This window comes from Daphnia magna, linkage group LG1, assembly GCF_020631705.1.
Source record: "Daphnia magna isolate NIES linkage group LG1, ASM2063170v1.1, whole genome shotgun sequence".
Classification (NCBI taxonomy): domain Eukaryota; kingdom Metazoa; phylum Arthropoda; class Branchiopoda; order Diplostraca; family Daphniidae; genus Daphnia; species Daphnia magna.
In genome coordinates this window covers 5,381,683-5,399,003 of record NC_059182.1, presented here as the reverse complement: position 1 = coordinate 5,399,003, position 17,321 = coordinate 5,381,683, and the positions used below count along the sequence as shown (strand labels likewise).

Sequence of the window (17,321 nt, the reverse complement as noted above, 5' to 3'; positions counted from 1 at the left end):
GAGACGGTCGTGTTAGAATTTCCCGTCCTTATTTTGTGTGGTTTTTTTGTTGTTGTTGTTCACGACCATTTTTTTTTTTTAAATAGAAAAACACGTTGCACGGTGTGTGGTGCATTCTTCAGTGCATCCTGGGATTATCATTGTTTAATTAGCGATTGGTTGAAGAAAAGATTTCAAACAAAACAAAGAAAAGAAGAAAATCAAAGAAAACACAAAAAAAAAGGCAGAAAAAGAATTTATTGATTGGCTGATTTCGTAGGCGATCGAGTGGAGATTGATAGGCGTTTTGCGGCCTCGTTGGTGGCCCACGCCTTCTTCTCCACTTTCCCGCGCCGGACCGTCAAGACCCACCCGACTCTGCAGGATTTCAACTTTGCCGGCCACTTTTTCCAGCACCTGAACAGGTAAGTTTCGATTCGGCAATATTTGGATTGTGCGTTTCTTACGTTACGTCCAAGTGAAATGTTTACACAAGTCCCGCGGGCACAACAGACAGGCCCTTCTTTCCCTTTGAGGGACTGTAATAGACGAACGTATTCACCTTTTTCCTTTTGATTTGTCCTTCAATTTCTGATGTGACGACAAAAGCTCAATGGCGTGTTACACAAGTTCCACTCGAAAGAGGATGAAAAACAAAACAAAAGACTCACGCAGAACATTTTTCGTTTGAAAAAGAAAAAGAGGAAAGAGAAAAATAAAAATCAAAGAACATGTGATGATGAGTGAACGGGTTGGCTACATGTAGATGTTTTTTGGGTGTATGTAATGCTTGCATAACTCGTTGCCTGGCGATGATGAATAGCTCTTTCGGGTGCATGTGTGACGCTCTAATCTTTGTGGGACTTTTTTCTCGCCCGTCTGGCGACTAAAACACACACACACACACGCGAAAGGGAAAAGAGGGCAGCTATAAATGGGTGTCTGAAAAGAAAATTACCCGGCCATGTAATCGTCCTTGTTTTTTTCCTTCTCTGAATTATTCTTAAGATTGTAAAATAATAAATAAAAAAAAAAAAATAAAATCCATTTATCTCCTCTAACAACAAGAAACGGCCGCTAAACAAAATAACTTCAAGTGTCCGTGATTTATGATTGCCGGCCAAACCGAAAAAAAAAAAAAAAGCAATCAAGTTTTTAAGACTAAAAAAAGAAGGAAACTGTGTATATATCAGAACGACCTCGATATAATCTGCAATCGATACTGTTCCTTGTTGTTGTAACTCACAAAAGGTCAAGACAACACAAACAAAACTAAACAAAAACAGTAAAAGAAAAGGGGTCGGGTGGGAAAACAAAAAAAAACAAAAAATTTGTCGTGTGTTTATTTTGTTTTTCATTGCCAACTGCGCGGGATGCAAATTGTATAATGGAAACAATCTTTTTTGGTTTTGTTTTTTTTTTCTTTTCATTGTTTTGGTTTTTAACAGTGTCTTTTTCGTGTCTTTGTGTGTTATCCAGGCGATCGCAGCGGGCCAAGCTGCGTTCCATCTTGCACTACTTCCAACGTTTGAACGAACGTCCGCCCGAGGGACACGTGACCTTTGCCAGGCAGGTAAGAGGACAATACCAACACGCATAAAAATTCCTTTCCAGACCGTTTTTATATCTCTCCTCTTTGGATATGTTCACAATCTTATCGTGTAGAAAAGGAAAGAAAACATTTGAATTTTTTTTTTTTTTGTTCTCGGCCGTTTTTTTTTTTTTATAAATAGTATTCACGTATCATATTGTTTATTCATGATGATGAAGCAAATACGGTATCGATCACTCTTCACGTTATATAGTGTACAAGTACCTTCTCCTCTCTGTTCTTTTAACACACGTCTGCCTATTTTCAAGAATGTTCTCGTGAAGGTGAAAGACACACATTTACTTAGCGTACATACACACATAGATCGTCTTTATGGCGAGAGATAGAGAGGACACAAGATGTTAGGTGCTATAGCAAAAAAAAGGGGCAGCTTTCGTAATAGGAGAAACGAAACACACACACGAGAGAGAGAGACCCGGGCCATGTCAACTGGTTTTGCTCGTGTCCATAGATGGTGCATTTATCTAGTCAATGATGCCATCCTTGATCGCAATCCCGGATCTCTCTTTCTCGCCAGCGTCCCTCTTTCTTTTTTCTGTATAAATAACACACGCACGGTCACTATAGAGCCCTTTAAAATCAAAAGAATAAAAACATTCAAATTTAAAGGGCCTATCTATCACACCATAGAGTCTGTGTGTGCTGATGTGTATACTTATTTAGGGCGCTATATCATGTAGCTGTAGGTGGATAGAGTCGCGTCGTCTATATAATGATAGAGGTGTCCCTTTAGCTTGTAATTCTCGTTTTAGTCTTATCACACAGAAGTATATACAGCTCGGACGGGGACATCATTTGAAACAAGCCCCTCGAGCTATAGACGTCTATGAAGGAGCAGTAAAGTAGCATATTTTTGTGTGTCTCTGTCTTTTCTGATGTTCTTTCCTTTTTTTTTTGGGAAGGGGGAACGGGGGAGAAAATGAGAAACATTTCGTGTCGTTTGATGGGATTATTACGAATGCATCGTAATCTCGGTCGCAAGAGAACACAGCACCTGTTGAGACGTTTTGAGACCGGTCGATCTGACAAGGCCACAGGCGAAATGTGAGGGCAGGTAGAAAAAAAAAACTAAAATGAAAGTCAAGTAAGTAAAAAGGATATCTTTCAAACAAAAACAAATTGAATGAATAATATCTAGACTACACGGATAAAAAACAAAAACAAACAAGAATAATATGAGGGACAGAAAGAAAGAGAAGCTTTGACAACTACCTAATAGAGAACGACCAACGAGTATATGGCAATCATCCTCTGTGATTGGTGCTGCTTCATCAGCGTCGACCAGTTTTGTTTTTGTTTTATCTCCTTTCCTTTTCTTCTTCATCATTTTCTTCTTCTCCTTTTCACGTTTGCTACATGTTTCCATTATGTTTGTCGGTTTACCGTTTTTATTTAAGAAGCGCGTCCCGTCGAACTGTGAACCGTCGATGACGGAGGATCACGTCCTCGTTGCAGAAGACGCTCTGCGGCCGCAACAGGCGTTATAGACAAGGCAACCATTTTCTTTTTAGCTTTAAAAAAATACAAAACAAAACACACAAACAAAAAAGTTGGGAACAATTTCGTTTTGGTTGGACTCTCCAGGGGTTTCTTGTGGTTGGCTTCTCTCGTAGGCTCGTCACGTACACGACACACTGGATGTGGCACTTGTCCCTCTGAAGATGTACGTATCTCTCTGACGTGGCCTATAGCGAGATTGAAAAGAAGAGAATATAACAAACAAAGGACAGAAGTTTTTTCCTCTCTCTCTCTTTAAAAAAAAAAATGGGGGTGGGGGATTAAAAATGGACGTGTATAGAGTCACCTTGGTCGATTAGCTTTGCCACCTTTTGGCGAACGCGGGATGAAAATGATGGCGGTGGCAGGGTGGCTGTCCGTCAATAATTTAAAAAAAAATATTTCTTCTCTCTGAATCTTTTCTTTTAATGATTCTCGATTATTGTTATGATTCAAAAGAAAGAAAAAAAAAGGAAAAAAAAATATTTAAATAGACATCAGAGTCGAAATTCCTTAACCCAATCTCTCCGTATTTGGAATTTCTCCAAACGTTTTCAATTACCCAATCGACTGTGTTCTCTTTGAAATCTTGTTTTTCTCTTCTCCCATTCGTTTTCTTTTGTCTTGTCCAATCGACGTAAAGGCGAACGTCGAACGAAACCCAAAAAAAAAAATGAAAAACGTATAATTTTTTCCCAAAAGATAAATAAATAACAATAACGTTATAATCCAATGCCACCCTTCCCCCTCCCAATATGGACACTGATTCAACCATTCGCATTCATACGTAATTGGCTGACGCGACGTGATCAATGCAACTATTCAGATTGCGTTATTCTTTCGAGTTTTCTTATTGCCTTTTCTTTCTTGTTTTCTTTTTTGCCCGCTCGTTCTTGAAATGGAGTTTTGAACGAACGCACTCGACTTTTAGATTAGTTCGTGTTAGAGCTGACGGTAATCGAACAGCGCCTCGTAAAACATTCGATATATTCAATTAAAGGGACTGGTGGGGCTCCATCGCATCTGTCAGTTGATTTGAATAAAATTCCCTTCAAATCTACTGTAAAGTATACGCGTTATTATGTACGCACGGTGTAGTAAAACATATTGGAAATGTGAAGAGGCAAACACGTGTATCAATTACAGGCGCCGATGCTTATATATATACGTGCACGCGGAGAACACAACAACAATAAGGACATACATCTTCGGCGACGGGTTGCTTGAACTCATTGCCACTTGGTGATGCAAAGTCGCTTGCGGGATGGGCGCGGATCGTGTGAAAATTCCCGCCGATTTACAATTTGATTACAAATGCTGATTATTTACAATGCGATGGTGTGTGTGTGTGTGTTGGATGTAACGGCATTATTCGATCCTATCTCGTTGTTTATGCGTTTTCTCTTTTTTTTCACGAGGTCAGGTCATGTCGGGTCGTGAATGGTGCACGCTGGAGGATTGGCTGCAATGCCGACGCCCACTGTGTCCGCTCGTGGTACGTCACGATGGCCGCGTCGAGTATCCATCGTCCGATTCGACGATGTCTGTCAACAACAACCGGCCAAGTATCGGCCAATCGAGCGAACCACCGGCGGGAATTCGAGTCTGTTTCGCCAGTCGTCGAATCGGCGGATCTTTTCTCGACGACGGCACTTCACAGGTAGACATTCTCTTTTTATTTTTATTATCATTATTTTTTTAAAATAAATAAATAAATACAGTAAGAAAAATTTAAAAAAAAATGGATTTTAAATGAGTGAATCTATTCATCACAAACACTTCATCTGTTTGTTTGCTTTTTTCATTGCCATATGTTTGGTTTTTCTTCTTCCTCTTTTCCATATTTGTTTATGCATGTTTCTGCACATTCTTGACCGATGTTTGTTTATTCAACTCATCTTCGAACGGTTGACCTTCCATTCCGCACGTGCTTTATATTTACGCCGTCTTGTTCCATCCAGTTCTTTTTTCAAATGTGTTGCTTCTTTTCGGCTACGGTGTATACAGGATGGCACGCAACAGCAACGTCAAAAAGTGTTGCGCAAAAGTGCAAGGACTATATAACTAGCGCCGGCTATTATGTATGCAATATACCCAATGCCAAATGACTTTGTTTCGATCAAATCCCCACGATTCGTTCAGATTATTCCCAGGGCGGGTTTCAGGAAATTTAAAAAAAAAAAAAAATGTTTTTTGGCTTACACACAATTTTAATGACCTTTAAGAAAAAGGAAAAAAAAAAAAAAGAGGAGGGGGGGTAAGAAAGTTAAAAGCGGGTCCCCCGTCATCAAGAAACAGCAAGGAGGAAGAACAATAACAGCATGTACGTTTGTTGCGTGTATAGCCGAGTAGTACAACATCATTTCATCTTTATTCATGAAAAAAAATAATAAAAATGCGAAGACAACAACAACAACAACAACAACAAAAAAAACTGAACGAGACACGAAACTGCGGAGAGAAAGGACGGCCCGGTGCGAGATTTCCCTCCATTGAAATTCAGTAGCCCAGCGTATAGTCTTGTTCTTAAATCACCAAACGAAACAAGAAAAAGGAGAATAAAAAAAAAAAGCAATCAAAAGTAGAAGCACAGATGGGGGGAGGAAAGGGGGCGGATGATTCAGTGGTTGTCTATACTGCGTTTAATGTTGGATGCTAAAATAAGAGAAGAAAAAAAAAAGGTTGGAACTTGTCTCTCAATTCCGAAACTGGGCACGGCACGGAACACGACCGTTTCGCGCATATCATCGCAACCGTTGCTCTTTTTTCTTTCTTTCTTTCTTTCTTTCTTTCTTTCTTTGTTTTTAATGCATTCGACACGGTACAACGACCCACCATTTGCCCCGCCGAATTCCGAATGTTTCAAAAATATACAGCAATCACATAGCAAATGTTTGGCCTGATGCAGTCGGCATTGCGTGCGTCTCGTTTGTTATTCCTTTCATTTGTTGTTGTTGTTGTTGTTTCTGTCTGTGTCATTGTTGTGCGCAGCTTCTTCGTCATGTTTCGATTCATATTTTTCACTTTGTTTTTTTCCATTTTGCTGTTGGGTCTTGTGCGTCCGTCTGGGAAGGAGTGCGCAGCATTTAGCAGCCATCCCGAATTGCTATCCCTCTTGCCATATGTGGAGTCGCTGGAAGACAACGAGGCCATCACGGCCAGTGGACTCTGCACCTACTCCATTATTCATGACCTGAAAAACAAAGCCGTCTTTGATGCAACAGCCGGCCAACAAACAACAACTGCCAACGCCGCCACCAAGACGGCGTTGACGACAACATCGGCGGCGACGACGTCTCCGATATCGAGCTCATCACTCCAACAGGTGACTTTCACATTCTTTTTTTGTTTTTTTGTTTTGTTTTCACCGTGGGGGAGGGGGGTTATAGGCAAATGGACGTCGTCTTATTTTTCAAAAAACTTCCATTCGTCTTATCGGGTGGAGTCGACACGTATCGTCTTTGAGAGCCGGTCCCGCAACGAAGAAACGACGAATGTTTGTTTCCATATCCGTCGTTTGGAATGCGCATTCGTATTAGATAGAAACCAAACACGCCATCTCTGATGGTTGCCCGGCCTTCTCGACGTGTTCAAGGAGGGGGGGGGGAAGAATTCCAGCACGGCCCCCACATCTCTTTCAGTTCGGCTAAAACAGCCAGATGGCATCCATTCGATTGCAGGACTGTAGGATCAGGTTTACACACAAAACGAGAAGATGAATCTCTAAGTTGATTGATCTTATACGACTGTATGTGATTCAATTTTTAATACGGGTACATCTTCGATGTTTCGGTGACATCGGCATCTGTCGAAATGCTTCGACCGCACGCAAACGGCCTTGTCAAAGTGAAACAAAACGATGTCCGTCATAGCTGTGAACTTCTTCTTTTGAGGGTCCGTTGACGAAGAGGGGAAACCAACTGGCAGTCCGTTAATCGTAAATCACGTTGAAACGTGAAGGGAGAGAACAGAAAGGAAAGGAAAAAATGGTGACGTCGGCAGGGGGAATTTGCGTCATTCCTGTTCAAGAAAAAAAGAGGAGAGACGTTCTATGCAGAAGGAACGCCTCCTTGATCGGTGGAGCGTCTTTGTTCTCTTTTGAACGCCGTTGCGGCATCGGCCCGATCACAAAAAGGAAAAGAAAAAACTTTGCAAATGAAAAGGAATCAACAGAGAGAAAACAAGACGCGCAACGCAGACAGACGCACACACACACACAAAAGCAAAACAAAATAACAGTTTCCGCCCTTATAAGGCGTTCTAGTGAACTGGACAGTTGCACGGTAACATGCCTCCGGATTCCCGTTTCCCCCCCCCCTCTCTCCTCGTTTATGTACATTATAGGCAACATGGTGAATCCGCTTCTTCACTGTTCTCCTTTTTTTTTTTTTGAAGAAAAAAGAAAAGAAAATCAACAGACAATAAAGATAATCGCCTTTTGATGTCCAGGATGTACACAGTTACACTAGTGAATGCGTCCTTTGTCTATGATATGGACGTATGCAAATATCGTACCATATGTGGGACGTATAGTACTGCCGATCGTATAGGATTAGCAGCCTCATCTCGGATGTACTGGTTCGCTTGCCTCCAGCTATCCACCAAATGCGGATCTCGTTTGATTCGTTGAATAAAACGAAAATGTTTTCCCCTTTTGTTTTTTCTTTGCAAACGAACGGCACGAAGGTGACGCAAGCGCAGACTGCCATGTGTCTGATTGACGCGGAAGATTACAGCGACTTACCCATCCGTCAGTACGAGGAAGACAACGTTCTCCGCGAGCTCAACAAGGCCTATTTGGGATTTGGCCAGCATTATCCGGAAGCGGCGAGAGCGGAAGCGGTGAGAGCGGAAGCGCCGCAACAGAAAGAGCAGCCGCAATTAGAGCAACGTCTGCCCCTCGTTAATGCTTCCAGGGACCTGTCGCCCAGCAGCCGACAGGCCAGCACGATGACGGGTAAGTCCAGTTTCTGTCCGCCAGTTTGGCTTTCTTATAACCATTCACCTGGATTGATTGTCGTTCGATTGGACGATGGCCCACGTCGTCCAGATCACACGACAAGTCAAGATTGGGCGGATTTGACCCGCAGCACGACATTAGTGGCTTCATCAGGCGATCCTTCGTCCCCTCGGCCGAGTATTTGCCCGTCGATGGCCAGCCAAGATCAGTCCCCTGTTACGGCCGATGAAACGGATCGCGGACGTTCGGCTTCCAACCCGACTTTGCTGTACGGAGGAGGTCGCAACGCCCCGCTGACCCTGGCCAAAGCCACCATTGTCAAACAAATAATGACCCGCGTTAAAGATGCCGGATTATCTGAGCTTCCATCGTCGTGCGTGGCCAAAAAAGCCGGATCCATTTACGCTAGTTGTCACTCTCAAGACGACGACCTCAACAGCTCGGTGGAGGAGTTCCGCAGCGCCAACACCAGCCTGGACGAGGATGAGGCACCGTCGCGAGCAGCCGCCCTCAATCGGATGCAACGCCACCGGAACTCGACCGACAGGAATGGCAACGATCAACTGAACAAGTCGAGAGGTTCCAGCAGCGAATCCGACAGCAGTGCGGAGTGAGTAAACAGAAAACAACAAATTCAATCCAGTCTGAAATCAATTCAAAATGGTTTAAAATGGTTCGATGGTGAATGCGCAGGAATGGTCGGCCACAGTCACGCGGATTCGCTCTGGATAGCAACAATGAAGAGGATTCGTTCAGCGGTGACGGGCTGGAGCGTGAGAAGCGTTGGCTGGAACATTTCCGCGAGAGGAGAGGCCCCCGAAGCGCTCGCAGCGGTTTGAAAGATTCTTCTTCCTCTTCTAAAGATTCTTCCCGCTACAGTTTCAGCACTGAATTCAGTTCAGGTAAATTGATTTCGCATCCACAAGACGTCTGTAAAAAAAAAATCAATCAATAAAATCAATAATTCTTTTCAAGAACTGGATGAGCTCTACGATCAGTTCAGCCACTGGCTGGACGATCCCAACGGCGGCGAGTCGGTGCAGCAAAACGGCCGCAATGCGGCAGTGTTCCGCTTTGCTCACGGATTATTAAAGCGAGCTTTGAGCGACTCGTTCGCCAGTGTAGCGCTCAGTATCGAAAACTTGTCGGCCCATCCGGAGACGCTGATGAAAGACATCAAACTGGCGGCCTCGAGCGAAAGTCGACGCGGATCGACCAAGCGCTCCTGGAGCCTGAACGAACACGTCGGAGACGAGCGATTGGCTCTGCAATTGGCCAAAGAGATGGTGGAACGAGAAACGCTGATGGAGGAGCAAGCTCTGCCGATGCCGGACATTGTTCCTCTACTACCGGTGGACGCCATCGAGGAGGAGGAGACGCTGGACGAGCCGGAAGAGCCCCAAAAAATGGCGACCAAGAAGAAGGGCAACAGCAAATCGAAAATGGCGTGTCAGCTGGTGAGTATTGTGCTGGAACAAAAACTGGCCGATGTAGAACTAGAGTTGCAGGTGCCCGGTCCTTCACGTTTACGCAGTGCGCATCATCACGCCGTTAGGCCGTCACTAATAAACACCCGTTGCCCTGGCGGTTGCCCGAAAGCACCGCTGCGTACCCAAGAATCCGTCGCCTGGGAATACCATCAAAATCCGTCCTGCTCCTTCAACATCCGACTCGATCGGACCGTAGCCAGCCGGCCGGCCGCCAAATGCCGCCTCGCTGCCATTCTCGGCCACTCGGCGCCCGTTCCCACTCCTAGCCCTCTTAATGCTACTCCCACCACTCCTAGTACAAATTGCACTAATCAATCGCCTATTGGCAGCGCTGCGAAGGTAAGACGCCGAGCGCCATCCAACCCTCCACCCCTTTCCCGTCCGCTGCGGTGTGGCTTCATATTGTCGTGTCGTTGCTGTTGTCCTATCCTCGCCCGTCAGTCGAGCCCCAAGCCAAAATTACGTTTCGCGGCTGATTTGCAGCATGTCCCGTTTCGTTGGTTTTCAGCACGTTTTAATTGTATTTCTAACTTTATTAATCGATTTTTTTTGTTTGACTTAGTTTATTTGACAGTTTTTTTTTTTTATGTGGCTTTTTCGTGATCGCGCTTATTATCGTTCCAAATTCTCCTTACTCCGGTCCCTGTCAGCGTTCAACGCCTAGTTTGATTTGAGGAGACTCCCTTATAGTGCAGTTACACGTAAACGCACGCCCAATCAGCTAGATCAGAGCCGATTTCTCTCTCTCTCTCTACCCATTTTCAATAGCGAAAAAACCCAAAAGTTCCAAAATCAAAGACGGAAAAAGAATCTCCTTTTGTTTTGTTTTTTTTTTTTCTTTTTCCTTTCTCGCCCATCTGCAAGAAATCAGGGTGGGAAAAGAAGGAGCGGACCGTGTCGAAAAAGCCGGCGTGATTTTGGGTGTTGGCGCGTTTAGCGCAACGAACCACAAATCGTTTCGCATCGGTTGTTTCTTTCAGCGTGGCAACACTCAAAAATAGAAATCAGAAAGAAAAATAGAAAATAGAAATCCGAACATACGCACAGACACAGACAGACAGACAGAGAGACAGACAGACACAAAAAAAAATGCAATTTCGTCATTCTATGTTACATGTGTCTAGAGCTCGCAGCATTCAGTGGAGAGAGTGGTGTTACTTGATCGGATGTCACCAGTGGAGAGCGAAGTCGGGACGGAATTGCTTCTGCACGGAGTGGGGAGATGTTGCGAGGCCATCAGCGAATCTCAATCGAACCGTTCGAGCAACGCCGGCGAAGACTCCGAGTCGCAGACGCCGACGCCGATGAATCCGACGCCGCCGCGCACCCGCCGCGGCTCGTGGTTCTTCAAAAAATCGCGCGAACAGCGGCATCAGAATCCGAGCATCAAGCATCAGAGAGCTCGTTCCAACAGCGTGCCCACCGTCATGGAATTGTCGCAATTGAGTCTGTGGCAACAGCAGATGGCGGAGCAATTGAAGCAGAGTCTCATTCCGGATATCATTGTATCCGACGAGAATACGGAAGACGACGAGTGTTTCACGCCCGGCCAGCAGAGTCAGAGACGCCATCGCAGCTACGATGATCAATTGCAAAACTTCGCCCAGTCTAGCGAGTCGCTGCTCAGCGATGATGTGGTAGAAGGATTCAGCTGGACGATGGCCGAGACCATCATCGAGGACATCATGAAAGAGATCGGCTCGAAGCAGACGCAACTCTCGTTGCCCACGCGTCACAACGCCGCCGGTGGAGTGGGGAAAACGGGCCTTCACAATCCGCTCAAGATGGCCAACAAATTGCCCGGCAAGAGCATCTTGAAAATATCTAGCAACGACTCGTTGCATCGCAGTCACAGCGGATCGCTGGAACAACCGCAGGAGAATGTCGAACGTCCGACTTTCGCCATTCACAAGACCATCGCTGAGCATATGGCCGAACAGCAGCATCAAAACGCTCCGATGTCGTGGTCGCATCGCAGCACATCGATGCCCAGTCTGAGGGCAATCGACGAACTCGAATCTCTCAATACATCCAGCATTCTTGATGAGAGCGAGACCATTCAAGTGAGTGTCTCTGCTTCCGGTGATTGACTCAAATGATCAAGTGCTTCCGGGGAAGAATCAGCTGCTTTTGGAACTTTTCTTTCAAAAAAATATTTTAGAAAACAAGAGAAATAACGAGGGGAAATGGTTGATGGACTCTCTTCTATTTTAGACTTTCTCCTCTTCCTGCTTTCGCCCGCTTTCTGTGATTGCATGGTCGGCTCGACACGCTCGGTTATACATGTTTGTTTTCTCTTTGTGGCATTCCGTTTTTAACGCTTTCATACGCACCACATGTCAGTTGTTTGTTTTTGTTTCTCTTTTCGGTTTTGACTGATAAGGACATGACCTATAAAAACATTGAATTGATTTCCTTATTTTGTTTTCCCATTTAGACGTCGAACGGCAACCAAAGGGATGATGAGAAACAATTCGGGCAGGTTAATGGTGGCTTACTGCCCATTATTACTGGTAATTGGGGCTGCGGATCATCTGGCGGCGGAGACGCTCAACTGAAATCCATGCTCCAATGGCTGGCAGCTTCGCGATCCGGCGCTCCTAGTCTTGTTTATTACACGGCCGGAGCTAGTTCCGTCGTCAAGGTAAAAACCCACAAAATCAAATCAAAATCAAAATCAAAATAAACAAATGAATATCATTCTTTTAGCTGGATATTGTCTGTCGAGTAATTATGGATCGGCAATGGACTGTCGGCGATTTAGCCGGTGCCCTGCTGCGCTACTGTCGCGCACGTCTCGATCCTCGTCGGCTGGACTTGATCAGCCGACTGGAAACGCATTATCAGGCCGCAATAGCCGGGAGTTCTTCGGGAGTTGATGCCGCAGACGAACGGCAAATCAGTCTTTCAACTTGTTCGGAATGTCCCGGATCGAATCCTGGAACGGACCGACTTCTTTTCGACGAGCTTCTTGGCCAATATCCCCTCAAACAAACCGAACTGTGACATATCTTACAGCCTACACAACAATTCAATTCAAAATTGATCGTCTAGACGCTTGATTTACAGTGTGAGGAGATGCATTCAAAGTCATCAACGGGCCATTAAGACGATATGTCCGCAAAACGATATGTCCCACCCGGATATACTATCTTTTTGTCATATTTCTAAACGCAACTTCTTTAGGAGGATGAATTCATGTTTATTTTTCTCTTTGTTTCATCGAGACCCAATTGTTTTCTTTTTGTTCTGTTTTTTTTTTTTTTTATATAATTTTATTTGGATTTTTAATTTTCAAAAATTTAGATGACGAAAAAAAAAAAGGGGGGGAAATTTGTCGCATCTTGGAAGTAACTGGTTCAACCAGTCCAGTGAGGCTGCTTCACACACGTGAATATTATAAATAGATTGGTTAAACGAATAATACAGCAATTGTCGAAATAAAACTGTGAGACTTGGCCTAAAAACGGGATGAATGTATAGTAGGCCTAAACCTATAATAGAGAGATGCGAGTGAATGCACGTAGCTTGCAGACTCAACAATTGTGACTTCTGTGGGTGACTTTTGAAACAAATTCATCGCTCTAAACACGTTTTGAACGAATATAGGGTGTAAACAACTGGGAAACAATTCCGTATATATTTTTTTAATGGTCAAGGGCCTTCACTAATGCGTAATTTGCAGGTAAAATATCCAGTCTAACAAATGGTATACATCCAATCGTAAAAATTAAAGTTTCAACAACAATTTTCATTGCAGCATTTCGGGGTATATGGTTTAGCAAGAAACTATCATACTCTGTTAACAATGTTAGCTATATTTCACATGTTGTGGATCTGTTTCATTGACGTTTGACTTTCTCGCGTCTTGCGGAATAACCCAGCACTTCATTGCTAATACAGATCAAGGCCCAATTATCCAATTTTGAAGAAAAAAAAAGGGCCTGATACAATTAAGTTTCTGGGCAGATCGTCATCATAAATCATTTTCAAAGTAGAGTCCTTGAGAAAAGAAAAGAAATAATTCATGGCGAAAATTCGTTTAACAGATAGTTTCATCTCACCTTTAGGATAGCAGTAGACCTAGACGTTTGTTTTCTATTACAGGTCGTCAAAAGAATGAAATGAAGTTTCTAGAAGATCGTCATTTAAATGAATGGCAAGAAACTCGTCCAGTGTAACCTGTTTTCGCGTTGTATAGATTATAACGAATTAATGATTGCACATATCATAATCAAGTAGAGGGTGGAACACGGCTCCGAGGCTACTACTAATAGCTACGAAACTATTGAAATCAAATCAGATTGTTATACCTGACCGTCTTGATTTAAATCCCAACGTCGGAAGACTTTGTCCACCCAAAGTTTGATTTGACGTGATTTTCTTTCTTTTTCACTTTCGCTGAACATTTCGTCCTTACCCGATTTCTTGATTTCATGGAAAATTCGTTTTTCAGGTGTTCCAGCTAGGTCATGTGTTGCACAGCATAGTCTGCATAAAAACCAAGTATTAAACGTCGCCATTTTCCAGGCCTGCATTTATACTCTTAATTGATTACGTAAGAAGTTCTGAATGTTGAATCGCTCCGTCACTATACACCGATCATTTAATAAATGTGGTGCGTTAATGTCAACATTTGTAATCGATATTGAATTTGTGTAAAGACATAACTATATACGTACCCGTCGAGGTCGTACAATCGGAAAATCCATTTCAAACGATCAAGATGGGTCCTTTAATCCAAATGATTTGTATCATTCGTTTTTAATTAAGAAAACAATCGTTTCGTCTAATTTACTGAATAATTATCATTACCCTTTACTGATTGTCGATAGGAATACGAGCAGTTGCTGCAAACAAAACAATTGAGAATTTGTTTACAAACGGAGGAAACATTTACATCGTGCAGTAAAACTGATGAAGAATTCCAGGCTCACCGTAAAAGTTATCTTGCCGTTGCCTTGCGTGTCTAAGGTGCGGAAAACATGCTTCACGTACAATCCTACGTCTGACATTTAAAAAGATTGTAAGAAAAAAACGTAAAAATAACTCAACCGTTAATACAATGCGCATTGAATTCTATAGGATTTCGTCCTTTTCATGATTGCTTTTCTCTATACGGACTCTAATGTTAAGGTCACAGTAGTTACAGTCGATTGATTTTGACACAGCATAAAGTAATTGATTCTAGAAATTATCGCTTGTTGTCCGAAATTCGAACAAAGATACCGCGGAAAAGGGTAGCATATAATGTACTTCTTTGAAAAAGGGAATGTCAATAGCTTATTGTTATACGTTCTTTTGTTGTTTTGTTTTTTTAATTACGTGCTGTGTAACAGAAAAAGACCGTAAGGGTCCATCTAATTAAGGAAAGTGATTTGAACTTTTCAAGAAAACTGACTATATAGGATCTTGCGAACACAAATGCATCAGTGACACATTTGATAGATTTGATGATTAATTGTGATATTATATTTAAAACTGTTTGACACTGTAGGTATTACTTCCGTTGGGGAAAAGGCGGTGGTAAGCGTCTCGTAAGGTTTCTTCGGTGACCACTCCGAGCGGGCATTCCTAAACGTTCAGTCGGAAAGAAAGGCATGTGTTAACAACGCGCTAGGCCGGTTAAGAATTATTATTATTATTTCATTTTTTTTTTTTAAAGAAAAAACACGCTGGCTCTACAGGATTCCCGGACACCTGGAAGTTCCAGCAAAATGTTTACGTAGCGTTCAAAAGATATACATAGAAACACATCACGTTAGGATGAGTCAAGTTTAGCCCCAATCTTGCATAACATACTTTATGTATAACCAAAGGGAGTTTGTCTGCTTCAATTAATGAAAGATGTTTGATTTCAGAAACGTGATCCTTGCCAAGAAACTTGGCTGTGACGATATCGATTGATCGACAGTTTTGGACGCACTTTCCGGCCATTTTCTTTCATATATATCGGTCCCACCCTCCCCCCACTTCCCTCTGCTTCCTTCTTTAGGTCCTTTTGTTGTATTTGGCAAAAGCCACCATGCCCATGGCGCGGTTCCATCCCATTATCGTTTTCCTCGTTCTTCGATTTTATAGGAATAATCTTCTACACCCCCGTATAAAAACCTCCCATTTTTTATTTTATTATTTTTTTTCGTTCATAAATGTTTGTACAAAGTCGTTCAAGCCTCTATCAACTTAAACTGATGCATGGCAATAAAAAAATGTACCAGATATGTTGCGACATGACACAGCTGAGACAGCGCGACTATGTTTGTTTTAGAAGCGCCATTAGACTACTAAATCCGACTTGCTCTTGAAGCGTAAACAGCACCACTGGCGACAAAATCTTTGATATTCTATGGAGCTGGAAAAGGAAAGAGAAAAACAGCACAACTTTGCCAGCGCTTTCGGTACATATACGTCCTACGTTGAAGCCCCCAGGATATTCCAGTCACGTCGTTACGTTCATCTTCAAGTCGAAAACCCAATCTTTTTTAGGGCTGTTGATTCAATAAGGAAAATTGATTTCCTTTGCCGTACTATTTCCTCGGGGTGTACAAATGAAGAAAGTTATTGTTCGGACAGGAATTAGTTGGTGCGACATTTTCTTTCCGTTGCATCAGTACGAATTCTTGATCAATTGTTTCGTGCGAACAGGTAACACAGACGATGACGCTCGTGTTTACGAGAGAAAAAAAAATATATTTCCAATTTTTTCCAGCTGCTCTTTAAATAAGATCACCTTTATTATGACAAATAAACCATTCGATAATAACTTTGTCTATAGCATCCGTAATGACTGCTATAATTTTTTTTCTTTTCTTTATTCAGCCTGTTTTATTCACAATTTCGTTACCGCATCGAGGCAGTTCTCTTTTGATGTCTCAAAATTGACTAGGGAGGGAGCGATAAAGGCTTGATCCCATTATAGGGCGAGGGGACATGAACCTTAGTTCGAATTGAAAAAATGCCAACGTCTTATATTGCCAAGATTTGCTAATGGTTATAGGAAACAACCGCTATATCTGTAGACCGTAATAAAGTAGAAAACTTATAGACTTTATCTAAATAGGAAACGAACTTAACCGTTCCTTTTTCTATTGCTTTTACATTCATTTTATTTATGATGTAGGTTAATTATCAACTCGAACGCCACCCCGTTTCCCTTTCACGTGTGTTCTAAGTACTTTAATGCTAATTTTAAGCTTGGAGCAGACCCACTTTACAAGCAGTTCAAGTGTTATAGCCTTTATCGGTAAACTAACATACACAAAGTAAGAAAATACACGTTTTTACCTGTTTCAATGTCCGATAAAATTGGCGCACTTCCTTGCGTGTGAAACTAGTGCGATGACATATTTCGTCCAGACTGAGACGCAATCGAACTTGTTTTTCTTCTTGGCCGTTGCCTGTTTTTGCTCCGTTTGCTTTACAGAGATCGACATCCGTGAAATCAAGTATACTCGCTTGATCACAACTACCGCTGTCGCTAAAGCTGCCAGGCATGAGTATCTTTATGTCAGTATTTTTTTATAAACAAACCTATAAAAGAAACAAGGTTGGGAGAATTATACGAGCCTTTAATGCAGACCTCCGGGTTTAATTTGCGCTGCATCTACTGTATATGAACACCAAAATGAACTATAGAACTAACCGAATCTCTTTGGATGGTGAGCCTGAAGGAGGGATTATCGATACTCTGCTGTCACCGGGTGCGTAAAAGAAACTGCTGAACACCGATCGGAAGGGCAGCAAACTTTCTCCATAAGAACGTCTGAAACCAAGGTCGTTTGTC

The 17,321-nt window shown here is 42.8% G+C and overlaps 2 protein-coding genes across 4 annotated transcripts in view; one reads left to right on the top strand and one right to left on the bottom strand.

Moving 5' to 3' along the window:
* The window catches only part of LOC123469466, a 25,158-nt gene extending 12,174 nt beyond the window's left edge, over positions 1-12,984 (top strand). For both annotated transcript variants that reach the window (XM_045168512.1, XM_045168513.1), the window contains exons 3-13: positions 260-404; positions 1,459-1,552; positions 4,512-4,748; positions 6,162-6,413; positions 7,775-8,045; positions 8,139-8,658; positions 8,742-8,950; positions 9,024-9,505; positions 10,663-11,601; positions 11,976-12,182; positions 12,248-12,984. In XM_045168512.1, coding sequence (XP_045024447.1) covers positions 260-404; positions 1,459-1,552; positions 4,512-4,748; positions 6,162-6,413; positions 7,775-8,045; positions 8,139-8,658; positions 8,742-8,950; positions 9,024-9,505; positions 10,663-11,601; positions 11,976-12,182; positions 12,248-12,544 — 3,653 coding nt within the window. In that variant the 3' untranslated portion in view covers positions 12,545-12,984. The remainder of the gene's footprint in view (positions 1-259; positions 405-1,458; positions 1,553-4,511; positions 4,749-6,161; positions 6,414-7,774; positions 8,046-8,138; positions 8,659-8,741; positions 8,951-9,023; positions 9,506-10,662; positions 11,602-11,975; positions 12,183-12,247) is intronic.
* On the bottom strand, positions 12,791-17,321 carry LOC116933745 (neurocalcin-like). Of its 2 annotated transcripts, XM_045168514.1 has the most exons (10): positions 17,181-17,321; positions 16,823-17,068; positions 15,043-15,112; positions 14,476-14,546; positions 14,354-14,388; positions 14,221-14,271; positions 14,097-14,129; positions 13,852-14,029; positions 13,603-13,720; positions 12,791-13,540 (listed from the first exon to the last, which is right to left on the bottom strand). In XM_045168514.1, the coding sequence occupies exons 2-9, from the start codon at positions 17,030-17,032 to the stop codon at positions 13,640-13,642; spliced, it is 729 nt and encodes a 242-aa protein (XP_045024449.1). In that variant the 5' UTR covers positions 17,033-17,068; positions 17,181-17,321; the 3' UTR covers positions 12,791-13,540; positions 13,603-13,639. The 2 variants fall into 2 exon arrangements, with proteins under 2 accessions (XP_045024449.1, XP_045024450.1); XM_045168515.1 differs by lacking the exon at positions 14,097-14,129.